Raw genomic sequence first — 22231 nt, 5'->3', positions numbered from 1 at the left:
AGACAGAGAGACATGACTGTTGGTAAAAACTACACAGAGCAAGTCATTTTATTTCTTTGAGCCAAAAACCCACTGACGTCAACCCTCTGACCTCATTTCTAATGTTGACAACTTAGAAGATTTGATCATGTCGTATGTGGGCAAAAATAGAATGCAATGTGCAAAAGGAAACACAGCCACACCAGTTATGCAGTGGCTTAGCCAAGGATTAATTTGATTGTGCATGATTCAAGGCATAACCAGCATCTGTCTGTGGTGCAACAACTTCTGTCTGTGTAGCCGGAAGTTGTACATTTGAGGAGGTTACAGAGGCAAGAACTGTGTCCACTTAACATCATATGGGTGAAGCAGATATGACCAGACAGCAATAAATAAATAAATCTAAGTATTTATATGATAATTATCCAGACACAAACTGAATAAAATGCATAAAGTATTGGACATTTTTAATAGGGCACTAAGGCAGCAATAAAGCACTCCAGCTCTGATAGCTTGTAAGCAACCCCTGCATGAATTTGTGCATAAATCTTCTTTTTGTTTGACCCTCTTTCCTTCAGAGGTCCACGTTAACACCCACTTCAAAGAGGTCACATTGCCCTGTCAACACATGAAATAAGTGGTGTGAAGGAAGACATCAATGAAGTCATGTTATGAAGTTGTGTAAAGTGTTTTGTCTCTGAAGCTAGTAAACAATTTCCTTATGTGAGAAAGCAATAATGGCACATTTTTTCACTTACATAATTGTCTGTCATCAACAATTTGCAACTCTTTTGAACTGTTTTTTGTTTTTGAAAAACAGAGCAACTCCTTGTTCATATTACAGGAAATGTGCAGTGCACGACACTGCATAACAGTATGACATACAGCTAAAATCTGACATTTGTTTCATTCAGCTCTGACTTTAATGTTGACATGATGAATGTGCTGCCATTCAGAGGACACGCAAGTTGTATATGTCTGCATGAAAAGCAGTCAGAGTAAATTGATCTCCTGCATGCGAATCCAACCACATTGAGGCAGAGCTCGCTTATCCCAGCACAACCCCTGAATTTCAATCCGAAACAGATGTTCTTTTTTTTTTCATTGCATAACACTAGTAATCCAACACAAACTCTTCTCTTGGCTTCCTGGTTTCAAGCAAGTTCCAGTCTAAGGTTTAATTCCACACCTAAGGCTCTTCCCACACTTTTAATATTTAACTCTACATTATGGAAAGTGATGTGGAATCACTGATGCTTTGACTCAGATATTCTGTGTTTTTGCCTTTTTAGAAAATCCGGCAGAAGCCAGAAATGGGTGCAAGTCTTTAGTCATTAACAAATGAATTAATGTGAACACGTCCTACACATCAGCTAGTAGGCTTTTAACCAGGGGTGAGATCAGTGTTTGATATATGATTCTAAGAGTGAACATGTTGAAAATGGGTTACGTAATTTAGAACAACTTGGTCAGAAGTGTTGAAATGGATAACAAATGTTGTGCTTCATTCATTAATTTTTTTACATCCTCACAGATGTGTTACAATGAGGTAAGAATAGTACAACCAAATCATTTACACTACCCATGTATGACCTCATGACCTCTCCTCATGTATGACCTCGACTGAAGATTTATGATGAATCGGTTTCAAATAAAAAGCCACATGCACTGAAGTGATTCTAGAACACACTGTTACTAAACCAGTCCCAAAATAGAAAGACAGAAAGAGTGTTAAAGAAAAATAGAAAATGAAGCCAAACCCCTAATTGTCTTCAGACTTTTTCTAAGCCTCTAGAGCCTGTGGTATATAAATGCTAGCTGTACAGCCAGATGAATTCAAGGCTGCATCAGCCAATTAGCACATGTATGATTAAACTGCAGTACCACTTCCTGCATTGACATGCACAAGGTGCTCAGGTATCTGGACAGGCAGTAGAAAGACTGACTCCAATTATCTTGTACAAAAGAGCCAATAAACGCCTGTAACTCTCCTCTTTGCTACATTAAACAAATGTCCTCCTCAGTCAATACGCTGCACATCCTGCCTGACACTAATTAAATGCAGAATGCATTTCAAAGCAGCCATATTGATCAGGACCATCGGTTTCACATAGAATCAGTTGTTTTGACACAAAACACCAGGAGAGACCACAGTTTCATGTGTAAAAGTGAGCAATGGGAAAGACACTGTGTTTACTCTAGTGCTATTTGATCTGTGGTGGTGATTCTGGGCCCGAGCTCAGTCTCTCTGTTCTCAGCAATGGATGGATGGGAGCCTGGTCTACGCACCAGGGAAGCCACAACATATCTAGTTACACACAGGCTGCACTGACTGGCTGCCAATCCGTCTGAAGGGAAATGCTACTCGGACAAACTGTTTTTTCACTCTGGCAGATTCCAATCCACTGGCAACCAGCTATTATTACTTCACTACCATTAGTGGTCACAATGTTTTTGACTTTGGAAAAAAAAAAGGTTTGTGTACTTACTAATATTCAACTGTAAGTGAGTAAGATAATGAGAACTGTCTTTCCTAAGTCTGAGGAGCCAACATGCTAAATTAAAAAAGTACCTTTGTCTGAAGTAGGAGCCTCGTGGCTCACTGCAACATTGTGTTGAATTTTACAAATCACATGCTCCTCGTCACACTGACCTTGTAAACACAAACGAGGCTCACAGAGCTCAATAGAAATACTCATATATTCAAAGATGTTGTGGTGGAGTGGCTCCAACTTCCAAGAATGCAAGGTTAGTTTTGCGAACAGACAATGTGTTGTTTACTCTGAAATTCAAATGAGAGGAATTTCACAGTGGTTCCATTATTTCAGCAGCAGAAAATAAAATCCTCCTGGGTGTTGTTACAGCTGTTTCATGTTTTCCCTGACTGGATTTCCAATGAATAAATCTCTGCATTGCATAGAATATGTAACCTCCAAAACAACATCCCAAGAAAAATGTAAAAAAAATAAATAAATTTAAAAACTTGGTCTTGTATCAGTGGTATTCCCTTATTACAATAGTGTATTAGTGCATAAGGCATTAGTAAAATTCTCTAACTAAAATATGTAATGGCAACACAAAACTTTTTTTTGTGATGTGCTCAATTGCTTAGTTAGTGCTGAAAAAAACATTACCTAGCAATTATTTTACCTGCTTAAAAAACATTTGCTGTTTAGTGAAGGATTTTAAACAGATACTGTATTTCCATAATATTGTAAAATCACAATGTTAGATCATGACTTTAACTTCCCTGCCAGAAGTCAGTGATGATGTCACTTATCAAATGTAATAATACATTTCTGGATCAAACACAAGTTATGTGGGTGCAGTTAATGAACAAAAGACAGTGTGTCAACGTATTGTATTGTGTAAACATAAGGTTTATTGCAAATGTGCAGTCGTATCCAAACACCATAGTGAACAACTGTTAGGAGGATACTTTACAGCAACAATACCGTTATCTTTACAAAACACATAGAAACTTAAGCACTAGCTACAAACAAGACGTCTCCCTGTGAAGTTTTACACATGGTCCTGGTTTGCTCGGCTTCTGTTGTTGTGAGAAAAAAAAAAAGGCGAAGTCTTTGGTAGCTAGAAAACAACAACAACAGCAGCTCAGTGTGGAAATGTGTTCCTCTTACTACGGACAGGCACTGTTGTCATGCCATCGTTTAAGTTGGCATCTGAGCAAGAAACGGACCAGATACTGGACGACGCTGCAAAAAAATCAGGAGTGCATCTGCAGCGACAACTGCCGGCGTCTGCTTGCTCACCATCGCCACTACGTTTACCTCAAGACGTTTTAACTTTATGTACATTGTAGTTATCCTTTACTGTGAAGAGCTAGGCAAACAAGGTGGGCAGATATGCCTGTCCACCTAGATTACAAAAAAATCTTATAAGACCACTGTACAATGCTCCTATTTTACAAACAACTGGTATTTGTTCAGAATCACAAACAAAAACAGAAGATATAGCAGGATTAATGTCCCCTATAAGCAGCAAGCCCCAACTGCAGACAATACAAGATTACATTTTATGAATCATCACAGTATACTGATCAGTCTACTGCAGCGGTCCACCAGCTCTAATAGGCTATACTGCATTAACCTCCACCTCTGTTGCCTTAGCTTATCCTGTTGATTATTCTTGTTATGCTTAAATGTACACGAACACATGAGCAATACATTGTAGGTACAGGAAAAGTCCTCGTTATGTGGATGAAATGCATGGCTGGGAGTCCTTGAAACTTGTATTTTGAAGTCGGACAAATCCACATGACGGGGCTCTTCTGGTTGAGACACGGAGGACCGTCTCAGATGGGTCTGCTCTGGGTGAGCAGGGAGCAACCTCCCCCACACTTTCCAAGTTAGCACCTGCAGGGCCAGCCCGATCAACACTTCCTCACCCCCCACTCTAGAGGTAAGGGTGTTTGTTGGAAGATTTCGGCTAGGCAGGGAAAGCACCCCCCTGTCTGAAAGCAAGCGCTCGTCTGTGTCTAGTCAGCCCTCTCTCTATTCTTAGCGCTTTTGTCTTTGACTACGACAAAGAGTTGGACGGTATCAGAGGACGGGCCTGACACCGCACCGGTCAGAGCGTCTTAAGTTCTGTTTTGTGCTTATCAGTGTCAACAGTTCTTTTGTGTCCCATCGATCATTTACAGCCCCGATGCTTCACCTTCACTGTTTTGAAGGGTTCTCGGCGGCGGCGATTTTGTAACACTTAGGTTCAAATGGAGGTCCATTACTGTTAAGAGACAGTGGCTCTGCCCGCCCCAAGGCAGAGCCACTTACACAGCAGAGCCTGTGCTGTGGATGCAGGTCTGCTGCTGCTGCTGCTGCTGCTGCTGGTCTGGGGTCACCTGGGCGCTCTGATTGTCCAGGGGTAACAGCACGTCTGACGGGATGCATGATTGGAATTTCTCCAGTTGCTCTGGACTGGCCAGGTTCTTCAGCAGGTAGTTCTCCCTCTCAAGCTGGTTGTTCTTCTCCGCCAGCTCTTTGATCTGTTCTTTGAGGATCTCCACCTCCTCACGCACCGCGTACATCAGGTGGTTCTTGACAAGATCCTGTCAAGACAAAGAAGAAGAGATATATCAGTTCAGAGATAAAAACAGAGTAATGTTAAGACTTGAGGCCGTTCTGCTTGGTTGCACAGCTGATGCATGTACTGAAAGAATGATGGGCTTTTCCAGGCAAGTTTGCTGTCAGAGGATATCTTCTACTCCACTTGGTGTATTTACTAGCTTGGATCTCTTGTTGACATACAGTATATATGTTACAACTTTGACTCAAGGGTGCTTTCAATAATGCTGTGCTGCAAAAATGTTATCAGTCTGTTTTTTTGGACTTCCTGCCATCATCTCCTGCACTTTTTCTTTTTTTCTACTTTGTCACATGAATAAAGCATACACTAGCCTGCGCTGCCTTCACATAACAAGGACTTCCCACAGCATTCATAGAGAGCTGGTTTTGTGCCAAATGCATTGGGGAAACCGGGTTTTGGGTCAGTGGGTTCTATACATGTTGATGTTCTTTCAGGACAAAATCTTATGGTCAAAGAGACCATCTAAAAGGTCACAGGTTTGATGCATGTAACAGACAATGCAGATCTACTAGCCACTGTAAATTACTAGTTATTGTAAATCACTTTGAATAACAGCATCAGCTCATTGTTAAATGCTAATTGTGCATTGCAGAAGTCAGTCAACTGGGATTTGAACGCACTTTGTTTCAAAAGACATGCATGTAGTAACCTATATATACCTATATTATTATAGTGCAGTCTATATTCATATCTTTGTCTGGTGTTTGTGTTCCTATCTCAGCTTACCATCGCCTGTTCAATCTTGTTGTCGATGGCCACAACGCTAGCACCAGAGGCACTGCAGAAGGGAAGAAAAAGAGGCCATAAATTAACAGTTCAAAACCACAACTGTTGTTAACTTAATGTCAACTCAATCCCAAACTAGTAACAAACTAGTAAAAAAAACATGTTGGTTCTTCCTGAATTCATTGGTCTATGACAATGAAACAGAAAGCTTGTAAAACAGTAAGGAAAACAGTTTACCTATCTGTTATCTAGTTTATTTTTGTAAAGTATAAACTGCATGTTGATTGCTCTGAGAGTTACATTAGGCTTTTATAGAGGTTATAGTGTAACGAGCACAGAGTGTACGAGGAAGTGGACAAGTGATACAGTGACTAGCGCTGTCCAAAGTCCAAATAAACAGCAGCAGAAAGAAACACAGCTGAAAGGACAGCATTTGGTAATATAGCAACAGTATCAGACATTGCAAATGGACGCATTTGGTTTGGACCGCTACATGAAAATACAGGAGGCCTGCAGTAGAACGAGAATAGGCGCATGCTCCGATTTATAACCAAAAAAAACGCATTATTAATGAAATAACGTAGGCTATCTCAAACATATCTTGACTGTGTCGGATATTTACCTGTTGTCAAGTTTGACGGATACAACGTCTCCTCCGAGTAGCGAGGAGAAGAAAGAGATGGAAAAGTTATGCAACTGGTAGACGGCCACCTCCATGGGTGTTTTAGCGAACATCTCCGTGCTCATGTTGAGTACCAGACTCGTTTGGATTATACTTCTCGCCACGTTTGCGACTGGTTGGACACCTAAGTGTATATCCGGCTTTGTTTTGTCTTTTAGTAGCGATGCACTAAATCGCTGCTGCTGGTTGAGCTGCGGTGCTGTGTCGGTGTGTGAGCTTCGCCGGTTTGTTCAAGCGACTGTCTGATGCTATTTCTGCCACCGGCTGCTATTTAAATGGCTTGCTTCCTGACGTCATCTGACGCGCGCATATATTACTCAAATGAATTGGCGGGTCAAATTGTATGGTGCCTTCCCGTGCAATAGGAAAAACTGCTTTTAGCACGTGGACCGTGCAGAAATCTGATAAATACACCCCACCTCAACTTTTTTGAATAAGAAACCTAGAGGGGGGAAATAAAGTGCCCTTGGTCACGTATTAATATTCAAGTATTCACGAGCACGAGGCACTGGCTCTGTTAATATAGTGATGTTTTGTGAGACTTTGACTTTTGCTCTACTACTCAGGGGGATGTTTTTTTTCCCTCTGTGTTGATGCTATTGGGCAGAATAAAGACAAAAATGTAACACATAAAGCGATAAAATATGATGCAATCGAGTATACAACTACAACTATAAAATGTCTTGTACTAGGTTAATGCATTAATTTCATTCTATTTTCATCTATTGTGTTTGGAAGAATGACTAATAATATTATTTGGTAATTACATTTTTGTGGTACTTTCACTTTAATTAAAATTTTAATTCAGAGCCTTTGGTCGATAATAATATTTTTATCATGAGAACGTCTACCAGTGTTCAGATTATAAATATAAAAGTGATATAGGTCTTAGATACGCTCTCTTCAAGTAATCTATGTTTATTTGATAGTATGATTTATTTTTAATATGATTTCTGGTTGTTATTATATGATTATACAGTCGGAAGGATGGATCTCATCAACAATCAATCAAAGTCAAACCAACTTGGTGTTATCGGTCAGCTAAAACAATGCATGCCATCTTTCTTCTGCCATGCAGTGCAAAGTACACCTCTCAACCAGTTCAGTTCAGTTCATTTTAGGTTGCATTATAGCATATTATTGGTAAACAAAAGTGGCACTCGAAATAACGAGCATAAGAGGAACATTTGAATGCAGCATTACATCTGTCCGTATTGCCCTGCTACTGAACTTCTCTGTTGCTGGCTCCTGCAGTAAACCCACAGACCGAAATTCGTACTCATTGCAACAGACTACATCATAACAACCACCTGAACAATTGTAGCCATACTAGGTCTACATAAATAAGTCACTCGTGTTATTTATTGGTTCATGATTTGCCAAATGTTAACTTTCACAACTTAAAATGAGTCCGCAAACTGATTACTTGCATTGTGATGACAACAATAACATGTTGTTCCTATCACTTTATTGTTGGTTGTTACAGTGCATGCTATAACGGAATGTCCTGAGCCATCCGCACATATGCAGAGGTAGGTACTCTGTATTGGTGCTTTACCAATCCTCACTCCCGGTAAATTTCCTCCTCCTCAGTCAATATCTGAACTCCATCGGTCTCTAGTGGTGAAAGCGTATAATACACAGGCCCGTAGGGGACAATATTTATGACAGGGGCTTTGTTCCTGGACACAGTGTTTACCATGGGATTTTCCATACACATTTTCCAGGCTCCATAATTGAACAATTCCAGGTTGTTTTTCCTGCTCATAAAACATGGACAATTCTCAAAGGACACTCTACTTTTATTTATTTATTTGTCTATCTATGTATTTATTTATCAATTTATTAAATACTGTTCACATGCCATACTACATGCATTATTTTTCTTTTCTTTTTTTAGTTTCTATTGCACTGTATTTCACCCTAATGTGTAGACTAAACAACAAAGCAATCAAGGATATTTTAGGGTGACACAGACTGTAATGCATTTGTTTTGTATGCCATCACTATTCAATATCAATATCCATATTGGAAGGGCATACAGGAATCAGTCTTGCTCCAAAACTCAAGCACTGTTCTCTGGTGTATGATCTCTTGCACTTCAGATGGTCTTTTTAACTTGCATGTCACAACGTGTGACGCGACTGTACTGAGCCTTCTGCAAAGTGTAATAAACAATTTGTGAAGGAAGTGGACCACAGAAGACACAGAGAAAAAACATACCTGCTGTTATCTGTTTTGGTTTTTTTTTCGCAGCATTTTCACCGACTGTGGCTGTTATTGAGCAATAGATCTTGTTTTCACTGGGGCATCCATGCAGGTTTTAATAGCTTTAATGTAATTGCTCAGCACCTCTCAGCTGTCACATTATGTGCACTTTTGTTGTTACAATGATCTGATTCAATACTGATCATAAGCCAATTAAATTTCTATTAGAGACCCTCTGTTGCATATTAACTTTTCTTCCAAATCACCAATGATCTGTAGAATATCAACTCTAGTCAAAATAACTTCTCTGCTGAGTGGATCTTATGTCCAACACTAGTAGCCATTAAATTTGGTACATGTCACATGAAATCAACGTTCTTTAAATATATAATAACACTATAAATTAGTATGAATAATGTTTGGATAAAATAACGCCATGGTTTAGTACATAGAGTCCAAATTCTTTTGTACGCACAGCATAGTGGCAAATATGGTTTTCTACACAGGGAAAGAAAACATTTAAAATGAAAACAAATGACCCAGGTTCCTCAACTTTCCGATCTCTGCATAGTAAACTAATGTCTGCCACATTTTTGGAGAAAAAGCGGCTCTGTTATGTAACAAAACAATTAGAGTGGAAAGGCTGGCTTTTGGTAGGCCTAACAAGGCTAAGCAGAAAGCACATTGACTGGGTATTAGGGCCCATAGTGCCTGTCGTTTCAGATTTTGTGCTGTGACAGTACAGCTGCCAGGTTTAATATCAGGCCCTGCTCTGGTGATGAGGGGCTGGTGAATTACCTTGCCCTGCTGTGATAGTCCCATTCAGGAGGGGGGAGTCACACCGACTGCCTGTGGCTCAGCCGAGATGCACAGAAACTACAGACAGTGGGGAGCCTTCCTGTACTGTTCAAGTAAAAATGAGCCACATGCAGTAAGATGATGACAGTGTAAACGAGGATGCTCTTAACCTTCCTGCTTTGCCTGTTTTATTCACAGTTTGACAACTGCTCAAACACAAATTTTAACAAGTGAAAGACATTTACACACAACAAAAGCAATTCTAGTTTAATTTGTATCTGCATGTTTCTAAACAGTTTAAGTGCCACAGACATTGACCTATGCTGCCTTTTCAAGAAATAAAGTCCCTCAAATTTCTGTGGAACTGCCTGACCATGTTTGGCGCGTGCCAAATCCAGTGAGTCACTCTAAAGCTAGGCGATGGGCCACGGTTTCCATCAGATGTCCCCTGTGCAAGAGCCAAACGCGTTATATAATGCTGTGATTCATCTGCACCAGTGGCTGAAGAAGAATGAGGCTGAGACATCCCGCCAACCTCCTTCAGCTTTTGTTATGAGCAGCATTCTGGGGGTTTGACACACCAAATTCAAAATGTACACGATATAGCCCATTGAGAAACACTGGTGACCAAATCCACAGAGAGAAAACATTTCTATCGGTTTGAGATCACTTCTTGGTCAAAAGGATGACTTTTCTCTTCTTTTTACTGTGTATGTCCCACCTGCACTCTCACAATTAGGAATGCATGGGGTGTTTGAGAGTGTGGCCTGAGAACACACAGCCCTGCCATAGGCTGCAGCCAGAGGCTGTCTCAGAGGAAGCTGTCAGTGTGGGCAACAGGACTGGTTACAACCAATGAATACTGAATACTCTGCATACACTAGGACACCCAGAAGCAGAGTCATTATTATCACATCACCAATAAGTCTCCTGAGCCCAAGAATAGAAACCAGGCACATGGCCTTGGACTTGCTCATGAGGTTTTTCAATAAATTTAACAGGCTGTCAATTTCTGCCTTTGGACTTCATGTAATATTACTTTATGTGATAGGTTGTATCAAACACGCAGTGCATGCAGAAGATGATGACAGGACTGACATTGTTATCAAAGGGCTGGTAAAGATATCACTGTCTGCCTGCTTTCAACGCTGCGAGCACAACAGCAATTGTTTAGCAAATTCACCATTAGTGGAAATTCAAAACATGACTGATCACTATCAAGGTTTATGTCAGAGAAAAGATGAAGATGTATTACTAGGGCATAACACCTCTATAAACACAGCTGATATAGAGAATAGTTTGCGGCTACATTTCTTGTTCTTGTTTTGTTCTCTATTTTGTTATCAATAAGACTGAACATTATGAAAATTGTAACAGTTTCCAATGCTACTTCTATTAATATGAACATATGAAGTGTAATCCAAGCCATTTCATGACAAATAGTGCATCCACGCCCTTCATCATTTACACACTGACACACTGCCGTTATCATCCATCTTCTCCTGAAATGTCTTTGATGTGCACATCTGTCACTGACACATATCACTGTCATGCCAGACACCCTCTCACACAGTAGATAAAAACTCTCTGACTATCCTCTGCTGACCCCCACTTACCGCCGATCCGGCCTCTTGAACAGACTCGGTGAGTAAGGGGGCGAGTAGCTCATAGCTCTCTCAGGATAGCTGAAGTGCTGGTAATGACAGCAGAATCTGTGGGGCGGTTCGGCCAGACGGAGGGCGCACACCGTCCTGGGAGAGGGTGGCATAGCCCCAACAGGGGCAACTCCAGTGGGACGCGTCTGAGACTGTCCCATCTTGGCTTTCAAATGAAGGGGCTGTTTAAGAGGCAGGGGCCCTTTGACTGTTTGCTCACTGTTCTGCCGTTGTTTGTTCTCAACAACTGTGTTCTCAAAGCACAAAGAGACAATTGAGCGCTGGCGATACCTCTGGATACGCAGCCATAACTGTGAGTGCCATGCTCAGACTGGCACTTGTATGATGTGTCTCCAATCCAGTGGAACACAACGGCCGAGAGTCACAATGAAAATGACAGTTTCCTGAAATGGCGCCAATTGTAACAAAAGAGTTTCCCCTCGGGGATCAATAAAGTATTTCTGATTCTGATTTCTGATTCTGTTTCATCTCTACACTGCTGTGTGAGTGTCTGTTTCAGGCAGACAAAGCAAAAGAGCTTTCTCTAAGTGTACCTGAAGGGAACAATCATCATGCCTATCTCCATACCTCATTCAGTCAGTGGTAATATGTGTAATAAAACACATACTTAGGCCATTGTTCCATGATGTGAAACAAAACTTGTTCTCCATATAATTACCTTATCTGGCACCAGACTTTCCAAGACACTAAATACAGCCAAACAAGAGCAAAAATCATAGTGTTTCCTCACTTATATGGTCACTCAATATGGAATGGTTTTGGAGACGGTGTAGTCCCTCATTCGTCCAGGAGTGTTCTATCGTAGAAAAGGTTTCAGTCATAGTCATCTGGACACTGTTTTCAGAATCAAGATGTTTTCATCAAAAACAGTGTCCAGATGACTACGACTGAAACCTTTTCTACAATGGTTTTGGAGCTCTTCCCCACAGAGAAATTGTTACACAATGTCTTATAATTTGCATGTAAAATGAAGCTGAGGCAGATGAATTAGTTCAGCGGTATTTTATGTAACATTTGAGATTACGTGTGTGGTGTTTGTCAGTTTCAGTAAGCCTCCTTTGTCATCATGGGTATTGTTATTGAAGTATTAATGTTTGGAGAGCTATTGCTGCTGGTAAAGGTGTAACACCAAAAGTAAACCTCTCGCTATGATTAATTGCAAACTGATTTCTAGTTTGACAGTTCTGTCTCACACCTCTATCTCCATTTAATCCATTTTTAAGTGGAGGGTTTTGACATTTGATATTGTATACAGAGTGTGATGCATGGACGAGTGCGGTGTTACCTGACAGACAGTCACGTAAAACCAGTTTCTGCATGTTGCCTTTTAAAGATGTATCCTTTAGTTTGTAACATTTGCATATTGGCATTTATCACTAGATAGAATTTCATATTGTAATCTTTTGTGCCATTGAGGTAGAAATTCAGAAGACAAAAGTATAATTAACTAAATGTCAAGCAATAACTGCAGGGAGCTTCAAGCAATACTGTCCTGCACAATCAAACAGAAAGCTTCATTCCGTATCTTTCAGAAATGTGAGTCTACTCTGAATGGGCTTTCACAGCATCAGCAGAGGGAATGGATGGCTTGTGTTGGGCATATTTACACCCATCATGTCAGGAGCAATTCATTTAAAATCGAGAACATTTAATCCTTTTGTATTCAGCTTAGTCATTCAAACTCAGGTGGAGGTTTTTCTTTTCTTTCTTTTTTCCCTTGTCTCCAATTTCATGAGATTTTCCATTGCTCAAAGCATGAAAAGACATCAAGCCATTTTTTCAACATGTGAATTATTTATTCTTCTTTTAGCAAGATGGCAGTGAGCTGAAACCTTCCCTCAGATGAAACCAATGGGTGACATCATAGATACTGTATGTCTACGTTTCTTTACAGTCTACTGCAAACCATAGGGAGCTTCTTGTTTTCTGTTTTTCTACCACACAAGCGGCTCCATGTAATTACATGTCCTCAGACAATTATCTTCTCACACACATGACCAATACTGTCTGTACAAGCATGGGAAGGCACACACACACACATCCAGGAGAACAGCAAGAGTGATTGTCAAAGCAGTCTATCATGTTATTATAGGGTGTTTAGTAACAGAGCAATGTATTCCCCTGAATGTCTGAAGAAAGGGAGCAAATGAATGAGGGGTAAAGAGATAAATAAATGCGACTTTTTCTGTGATGCCATTTCATGATAGGAGTGATGTCATGGGTTCTAAGCCTGATTATATATTAGTTTATCTCTTTAAAAGTTACAATATTATGTCATAAACTTAGCATTACTATGAGTCTGAGCTGCTGTGTTAGGCAGTTCGGCTAAATGTTGGTTACAGGCTCCAAAGGAACAACTTTTTAATAAGCTGTACTTAGCTACAGAAAGGTTTTAATTATAATTTGCATGGTAGGAAACACAGAACCATTCCTTCCTCTGTACATCCCTAAAGGTAGCTGTTACAAAATCAGAAGACACCACAAGCAGGTGTGTGTTTGTGGTCACAATCTGTACTTTTCAACATCTGTGAGGAACTGTATTTAACTGATTAGTCCCTTGACAGAGAATCTCCTTTGCTACGTAACATCTGTCTGGGTGACATGCTTAACTTTGTGCATAACCACCAAGAAGACAAGGCAGGAACTGCTCCTCACTTGCCTTGATTTGATTTCTTGAGACAACACAAAGGCCCACCTTAATGCTTTGCTTACCAGAAATTACTGCACTTAATTTCAGTTCATACAAAATGATAAGCTGTCCATTTACAGTAGCCTTCACTGACACTAATGTCAGTTTACAAGCAGTAGCGTAGCAAATGGTGCTGTGTGTAGTATATTGCAGTTAACAAGCTTGGGGACTTTGCAGCATGTGGCACCAGGCTGTGATTCAGCTGAAGTCAGACAGCTTCAGGCCATAATGTAAAGATTTACTTTGTGTTATAATGGTGGAGAATGTACTGGCTAAATTTACTGTGAAAATACTGAAATGGAGCTGAGACCCAGAGCGTGTGTTAGGGGAATATCGCAGTATGGCAAACCCTTGTCATGTCACATTTATCCCCCAACCCCACCACCTAAAAAGAAATAACAGTATGTTCTAGCCCATAGCCCATAGGATTCCCATCTGTGTTTTAGTGCAAACATGTATACACATGAAAACACACACGCAAAATCGTCTGCTATGAAAGATAAGGGATTAGACTCTCAGGGTTTGGATACAGTTAAGTGATCACACTAATGGCACTGTGGATGCTTTACAAAAGGTTAAAGGTTGTGGACTCAGTTTGCCATGCAGTGTTAAATAGCAGTGAACTTTGTCATTAGCTATGTCAAAGCCCTTTGACTCATTACGGGTCACCTAGTTTACACACCACTAAAAATCTATTTGAATTTCTAATCTAAATTTTCTATGAGTGTATATTTCTGAAATAAAAAAAGTAGTGTAAAGCTTTTGCTTATAAAACATGCTGTGTTTACTTCACACAAAGCATGAGTAGTGATAATCAAAAGACTTGTTGGCTGGCATTTTGCATGGCATCTGGGATAAATATACTGTTGGCTGGATCATGTCCCGGAACAAAAGGTTACAGAGTTCAGCACCATCTGTCTATATTCATCTGCCTATGTTACTTTAGTATACTGTATACCTCAGCTGTCATAGTTGTTGTGTATCTATGTCTAATCTGAGTTGCCTTCAGTCACGGAATGCTGACATCGGTCTAATGGGTACGTACTGCACCGAAATCCATCACAAGACTGTTGTGATGCTGAGAAATGGAAATCTGCTGTATGTGCTGTGAAGCTGATTGATACAAATAGAATCGTTCCGAGGCAAAGCAAAGAGCTATACCACGCTATCTGCTGTAAGTTGGCAGGTTTTATTTTTATTGCAAACTGTGTCATCTGTTGGGATACAATGTGCTACGTGTGGAATTTTAACATCAATATGTCATTACAAAAAATGTTTTGGCACTGTATGTTTATCATAAGCAAAAAGGCTGCCACTGAGAAGGTTGTCAGCCTCTGTACTTAAGTAAATAAATTTGCCAAATGATGGCTGAGCATCTTTATAGGCATGCCATTTAACTGCTTTACAGCACAAAACAGTGAACAGTCTGCGTGAGTTTTTCAAGAGAGCAAATGACAGAGAATATCATAAGATGTATGAAAAAAACTGACTTTGAGAATGTATTTCAGTGGAATGCAACAGTGTGAGGGATGACAAGAAGCAATAATATCTTCTTGACAAATAAGTAATTTCACTGAATAATTCGTCCTCGAAAGAAACTAATAAAATCTCCTAATGCAGTCTTTATTTCAAGTTAAGCAGATGAAAGAAATGGGATGATTAACCTCTCATTTCTCACCTGCCCCTTGTCCACATATAATACCTTTATTCCCTCTTTCTTTTTTAACCTTTCTTCTTTTTCTCTAAAGTATCCCTCACTCTAACATTACCACCTTCTTCTTTCAATCCATTCCTCCTTCTCAATTTCTCCCTCTCTCCCTCTCCCCACTTTTCTCATCTTTTTCCAGCCATGTCTGGCTGAGCTTGCAGCTGTGTGACCCAAGTCACCAGCAACTGGGACAACACTGGAGGGATCTGGGCCCTCGATGAGGCATCCCCTGGTGTGTGTTTGTGTGCTTGCGTGTGTTTTTGTTTGCCAGTGTGTATGTCGATGCGTGCGGTTGGCCGCACGCTTGCATACGTGCATGCTCATACACGTCTGGCCTTGTCAGCACGATCTGGATTTAACTGGATGATAGGCACCCTGCTAACACTCGCTGTCAGTGTCATCCAAACACTGAATCGTTCCCACAGACTCCAGCAGGCTCCTCCGCTGAGCATTAAAGCTAACCCTCTGTCACCTGCAAGATGACGATGGAGCAATGATTAATTTCCCATGGATAATTTGAGAGTTACTGGCGGTCATTGCTGAAGGAAAGTGCATGAACAGCACAACATTAAATATTCCTTAATGTGACAAGACATTAAAAAAACAGACATACATCCTTACATCCATGCAATAACTATTGTTTTGTCATTTATCTTATCATACATTTCCTAAAACTTTTTGTGTTACACATTTTCATTTTGCGGCATCTCTCGGTCCCTTTCTGCCCTGGGGTGCCTGACATCTCCAAGGCTTCACAATACTATCCAAGTCTTAAGATGATTCATACTGGAGAAATGCAATCAAATACAAAAAAATCATTTATTTGAAGTAGTTCTAAAAGAAAACTTCAAACATTTCACTCCTTCACTTGCAAAATCCTCATATTTTTTAAAGCTACGTATGTCTATGGCCTCCAAGTGACAGATAGCAGTGACCAGGGCTGTGTTTCCACTAAGGTACTCCTATTAGCCTGAGGAAGTTTCATCAGCCTGCCATCCACTGATCTCTATAAGCCAAACAAATCATCCTGTTCTCCTTCAACAAGACCACAGGAATGACTCAGATCATAATTCAATCAGCTTTCCACACAGCATACTCTGACTCAAGCAAGAGAGCCGTAAATCTTAACAGTGATGTTTGGGTATTCGTGTAGCAACTTCATTTATAAATGCAGGCTGAAACGTATACAGATACTGGAGATGTGAAACCATACAATGCCCTCAAAAACAGCAATTCTTTTAAAGGGTAACACTTACATGATGTTAAATTGGGAAATGTAGCATATACATCTATAGGTGCACATATAGGCTACTTAACACTAGTCTGTGTTAAGTGTTCAAAGCAGGAATAGGAATTTGCATAGAAACAGGACATGGACCACTTCTACTTGGTACTGAATGTAGTCTCCAGATCTTTAATGTTCACTTCAGGGATATTACCCCCTGTTTGTGTTTTAACTTGGGGCAACACTATTGAAAACTTGGATTGATTGCTACAGACATCTGTGCAGTTGGACATCAAGCTACGCTGTGTTCATATGTAAATCTACACATAAATTTAGCCAAGCTATACAGCTGTATTAAAACCATTCACAGGCCACTTTTACTTTCTCTCAAAGGGGAACCTGATATAACTCAAGGCGCAGCTGTGAAGTGGTGCAACGGGGGCTCACACATATTCAGCACCTCATATAACTCTCCCTTCCAAATAGCATCACGAATTAAAACCATTCAACTTTGGAGTCTGAAAAACCACAGGGGGCAATATGTCTGTGCAGTCCCACAGATGTACAGCTCAGATCACATGCAAAGGACTGCTGAAGACTGAGAGAACATGGTGTACACAATGTTTCCTCAGCCTGTCTGCGTGGTGAGGATCCCCTACCGACAGAGGACAGGCCTAGACAGAAGAGGACAGGACCAGATGTGCGGGCCCTGTTCTACCGAGTCTTAAAAAGAAACATGTTGCAGTTTAATAGAAGACAGTTTCAAGAAACATTAATGAGAAAGTGCTATTTAGGCAGCCACATCTCCTGAAGGAGAAAAACTGAAATGTATATCCAGATGTCGGCCACCCGTGTGAAAACTGTAAAACAAATATGTTTGGGCTATAAACACACATATTACATCATCATTCTCACTGCTAATTTCTGTAAAGTTAATGAGGACTTACCAGTGTTAATTACATGCACTTTAAAAATAAAACATAATAGAAGTAACTGTAGCCTTGAGGATGCTTTATCTGTTTTGTTACATTCCTGCTAAGGTCCTAATCTGTCTAAGTATTTAGAGTATTAAATGACTGAAAATGTAATAACATAACATCCCATCACCAGGTGTACATATTATAATTACGATAATTATGTTTTTACCATCTCCTTATACGTTATTTATGTTTATAAAATATAAAATGACTTATGTTCAAAAGTATTATCATATTATGTTTCTTAAGAAGCAGTAATCACTGGTTAATGTAATAACATTGTATGGAGATGTCTGTATGCATGTATGTGCATTTACTTATTAATTTATGAATCCAAGTAATAAAAGTAGATTATCTTTTTTCCCCACAGCTGCCAGGATTAACTTTCCTTTTATAATATTCTGTAATGCAATTCTGAAATGCTAGTGTGGATATCAGTGTATTTATCTATACTTTATGTTCAGCCATGTTTTAACACCTCATGGCTGCCCGTTCCTCACCCCTGGTGCATTTACCATTTTTTATGGTTTATTCCCACATCTGCCCTGGCTCTATGTACTTTATGCGTGTCTGAAAATAATTTATCTGTAATTGATGGCATGCAGTTATACAACAAACTATAGGGCTCCCTACAAGTGATATGTAACAGTATATGTGTCACTGCACGTACAGTTTATATAAGTCTGATTCAGCTGTGATGACTACATGGCTGTCACAGAAGAATTGTTCACTTGCCTCCTCTCTGCTGTGCTACTGAATTGTGTAGAGTGCCACTACCACTCGTAATAGACATGAATTAATGGTTATGTCTTATCCTGAGCATGATTCAAGTTCTCCCTACATTCAGAAGGCAATTCAAATTCTCCAGACCTCAAATATTCAACTCTTGTTTTTTGCTTATGACTGATATCAGTTCAGCAGGATTCATAGTGCAACACATGAGTACTATTTCAGGATGTGACTCAGCCAGGGGAAGGATCAGCATCAAAAGCTGCAATGTGATCCAAATACACCGAGAACACAGCGATATCCAGCCAAGTGCATTGCTGAACTGAGAGGCTGTTTGGGAGTTTACAGGAACCCCAGCCTATCCTGCCTTCAAAAAGCCAAAAAGCCTGCCCCTCAGACAAAGACGCAAGTCTTGTAAGCTTCACTCATTGGTCATTTGAGGGTTTTTATTTCCTTTTGGTCACAGCCCATTTGTAGAAGTGCAGCAGGGTTGAGGAGAAGGGAACGGACGGGAGCTTAACTTCATGATATTTGGTGACATTGTTGAAGTCAGAAAATCTGACAAATGCATTGTGAGGTGATGTCTTACTTAATTTGAGCAGTAAGTGTTACTGTGACAAAATGAGGAGAGCTTGTCTTTTTCTAATGGGATTCTTCTTGAAAACACTTCTCAGCTCACTGAGCGTGCTGTCTTGTAATTTGAATTAAGTGAGAAAGTTGTGTTGCAGTTGCTAAAAAAATCACACTAATGGTGTCACTACTTTGCACTTTGGAAAAACAAAATGGTTTTGAATGATTGCAAAATTGTTGTGTGTTTGGGACAATTTTCATAGGAAACATTTTATTTGCTGCTTTAAAACTGTGTTGGATTGCGTTTAGGCTTAAATCCAGCATTTATTTCACCTCAGTTTGAGTTCCACAAATAAAACATTAAGTTTGAGGATTTTACAGCAGATGATTGGCTGACAGCAAAGGTTCAAGCTCTCCTCCAAGAAACAAACAGGAAATACGTCCACTTGGAGTGACTCTTGAACTTGGAGTCGGTCAGCGTACACAAGACAAACTGTCTTTTTGAGATGTCATTTTCCTGGCCTTGAAGCTGGACAGAAGAGTGAGTAAACACGATCTGCCATCCCAGTCATTGTATAAAGGCTCGGGTAAACAATGTAGGCTAAATTGGCCTGCCTCCAGGGTGTACCAGCGGGGTCTAAAGTTCACTTATGAAACCACAGAACACTCTCATATCTGTTTTTCACACACATACCACACAGTCACACTCCCATGCAAGTAAATGTGTTCATTCAAGCATGGACACTAACAACATTGAGAGATTCATACCCATGTATGCATGCAAAAAGGACAAACGTGACACGTAGACACACATACACAGAAACTGACACTTGGCATATGCACACAAATTTGAGGTCACTGACGTACTCAGACAAAGCACACACACACAAATGCATTCAAGCAAGCACGCACAAGAACTACACACTCTGTTTTTGTCTCTGTCTGGACGTGTAGATTTACAGTGTTTGGCAGGCGAACGCTCACATTCTTGAGACTCTGAAACAGAGAGATCTTTAACCAACTTGACACCTTTTGTAGGACTGAGCTCTTTTTACACTGGATTAAATACATTTTTGAAAGAAATGTTCTTGGAGCTTTAAGGATTAACACTGCTAGCTGAGATCCGGAAAAATGGCAAACTTAATTCTGAAAATGTCTTCTTCTGGCATCAATCAAAACAACACCTCTTTCGAAAGTGCATGATAAAAGCACAAGAAGAAGATGATGGCTATGCTTGAGATCTTCTGCAATGAAAGCTGAAGCTGACGTAAAATCTCTAATCAGATCTGGCCTAGCATCAAGAAGAAGTGCGTAGGTGCCCTTTATTGTTTTGGATGTGGACAGATTTGCCTACGTACGCAGTGTTTGGGAGCCAGTAAGCTATCATTTTATCTTCATACCCAAATCACAGAGTTCAGGCATTGAGGGACAAGTTTCCCATCAGCATGGTAGCACCTTGGCTTTGTGCCGGCACAGCAAGGTGAAGGTGAGAGTATAAGTTTGTTATAAAGGCCTGCTTATGTACTGTACAGCACAAAGCATTCACATGTGTTCCCTGGAAAGCAATTAAAATTACCCAGAGAAGACATTAGAAAGAGGAAGAGACTGGGAGAGGTCAGGGAGGTCAAACACTCAAGCACTGCACTCCAGAGTAGCGTACTGATCCAGGGTTGTCTTTGGCTTCAATCCTGCAATAGCACAAGAGCGTGCTGCAGCGCATCATGAAATGGGAGAAATATACCAGGCTCAGCTTGTAGAATTATTGCACACAAGAGCAGATATGTGCCAGCATGTTTCTCAGAGACAACTAGAGATTCGTCTCAATGTATTTTCTGCCTGCAGTCAAAACATCTATTTATCATTCAGTCCATCCAACTGTGCTGTAACAATATATTTAAAGTATGTCACCAATTACATTTAAATTGCCACATTTCTGGGATCACTTGTGATCCATATACATATACTTGTGGCCTTTCAGTGTATTGGTTCAAAGTAAGATTTCTTGTCATCTCTTTAGATTCTCATAAAGATAAGTGATTTTTTTATTATTTGAAGCATCTGGCCTTCTTTGTTATAACAGTAAATTAACCTATGAATCGTAAGTAAAACTGATGTCAGTTTAGCTATTTGAGCTATTTTGAGGAACTATTTCAGATTTTGCAGAACTGAAACTCAAAAATCTGGTATTTCACAGGCTCCCACACCCATTGGTTAACTTCTGACCTACACACATGCACACACACACACACACACTCACACCCACACACACACAGTATACGCACACAGTCAAAAACAGCAAGTCAATATCTTTTGTTTTCCAACCTATGTGATTGATTGTCTTCTTCACGCCAGTTTAATGACTGTGCTGTTCTTTCTTGGTTAGACTGTAATTATAGTCCGACCGCAAAGGAAGGAGCACAGAGTGGCGCCTGCAAGGTGGCTGCCAACCTTTACAACATGGACGCCCCTCAACAAATCATAATACTAATAGTATGTGCCCCTTGATTTTTTAAATATTATTTGGTAAATATCCGACTGTATCTTGCTATGATTGGTTGATTTGGCAGTGTAACTTTTGTATCTTGTCTGCCACCTTGTGCTCAGTCGTTTGTCCTGCTGTCTGTGTCATCTGGCTCTTTTGTTTGGTTTCTCTCCCTCCCTCTCGTCTTCTCTTTCCTTGCTGCACGCCTCCTCCTCTAACAGTTATTGTAATTCCTGTCTTTTCACACTGTCTCTGAGCAGTAAATCCTATCTGACTGGCATGCTTCAGAACAGCCTAACCCTGACTCGAGGTAATTATCCTGTCTCTGACCTGTCTCGTCATATTCCTAGTTGCTGTCTGGTACACGCTTACTTATTATTGGCACAGGTGTTGCTGACTGCGCCCTGCATATGTCACTGTGAACTGCATATGGATGCAAGGTAGGAGGGGTAACGGTAAAACAACAACAGCCTTGCACACAATGAACTTAGACACTTGTGTTGACTCTGCAAGTGTACCATGTCTTGGTTATATTCCCGAATAAAGGGTAAACACACAGTGATGGGGCCCGGTCATGCCCTTTCAACCTTTTGTTCAAGAAATAAAACAAAAAATTAGGAACATCTACTATCTGTTTCGGTGCTGAAAGCAAGGTACAAACTAGGCAGTCATACAC

General features: G+C 40.3%; 1 protein-coding gene across 3 annotated transcripts in view; it reads right to left on the bottom strand.

The window, feature by feature from the left end:
- Positions 1–3338: 3338 nt before the first annotated feature.
- tsc22d3 (TSC22 domain family, member 3) overlaps positions 3339–22231 on the bottom strand; it is a 38862-nt gene continuing 19969 nt past the window's right edge. Inside the window, exons 1-3 of one of the 3 annotated variants that reach the window (XM_044205242.1) lie at positions 11116–11729; positions 5812–5863; positions 3339–5047 (exon numbers count right to left, since the gene is read on the bottom strand). In XM_044205242.1, coding sequence (XP_044061177.1) covers positions 4769–5047; positions 5812–5863; positions 11116–11315 — 531 coding nt within the window. In that variant the 5' untranslated portion in view covers positions 11316–11729 and the 3' untranslated portion in view covers positions 3339–4768. Of the gene's footprint in view, positions 5048–5811; positions 5864–6433; positions 6873–11115; positions 11730–22231 lie in introns of those variants that run through there. The other 2 variants (XM_044205243.1, XM_044205241.1) reach the window with 2 other exon arrangements.

The sequence above is a fragment of the Siniperca chuatsi genome, linkage group LG8, assembly GCF_020085105.1.
Source record: "Siniperca chuatsi isolate FFG_IHB_CAS linkage group LG8, ASM2008510v1, whole genome shotgun sequence".
Taxonomy (NCBI): domain Eukaryota; kingdom Metazoa; phylum Chordata; class Actinopteri; order Centrarchiformes; family Sinipercidae; genus Siniperca; species Siniperca chuatsi.
The sequence above is the reverse complement of the archived record's forward strand: the minus strand, read 5'-3'. Positions and strand labels throughout refer to the sequence as shown.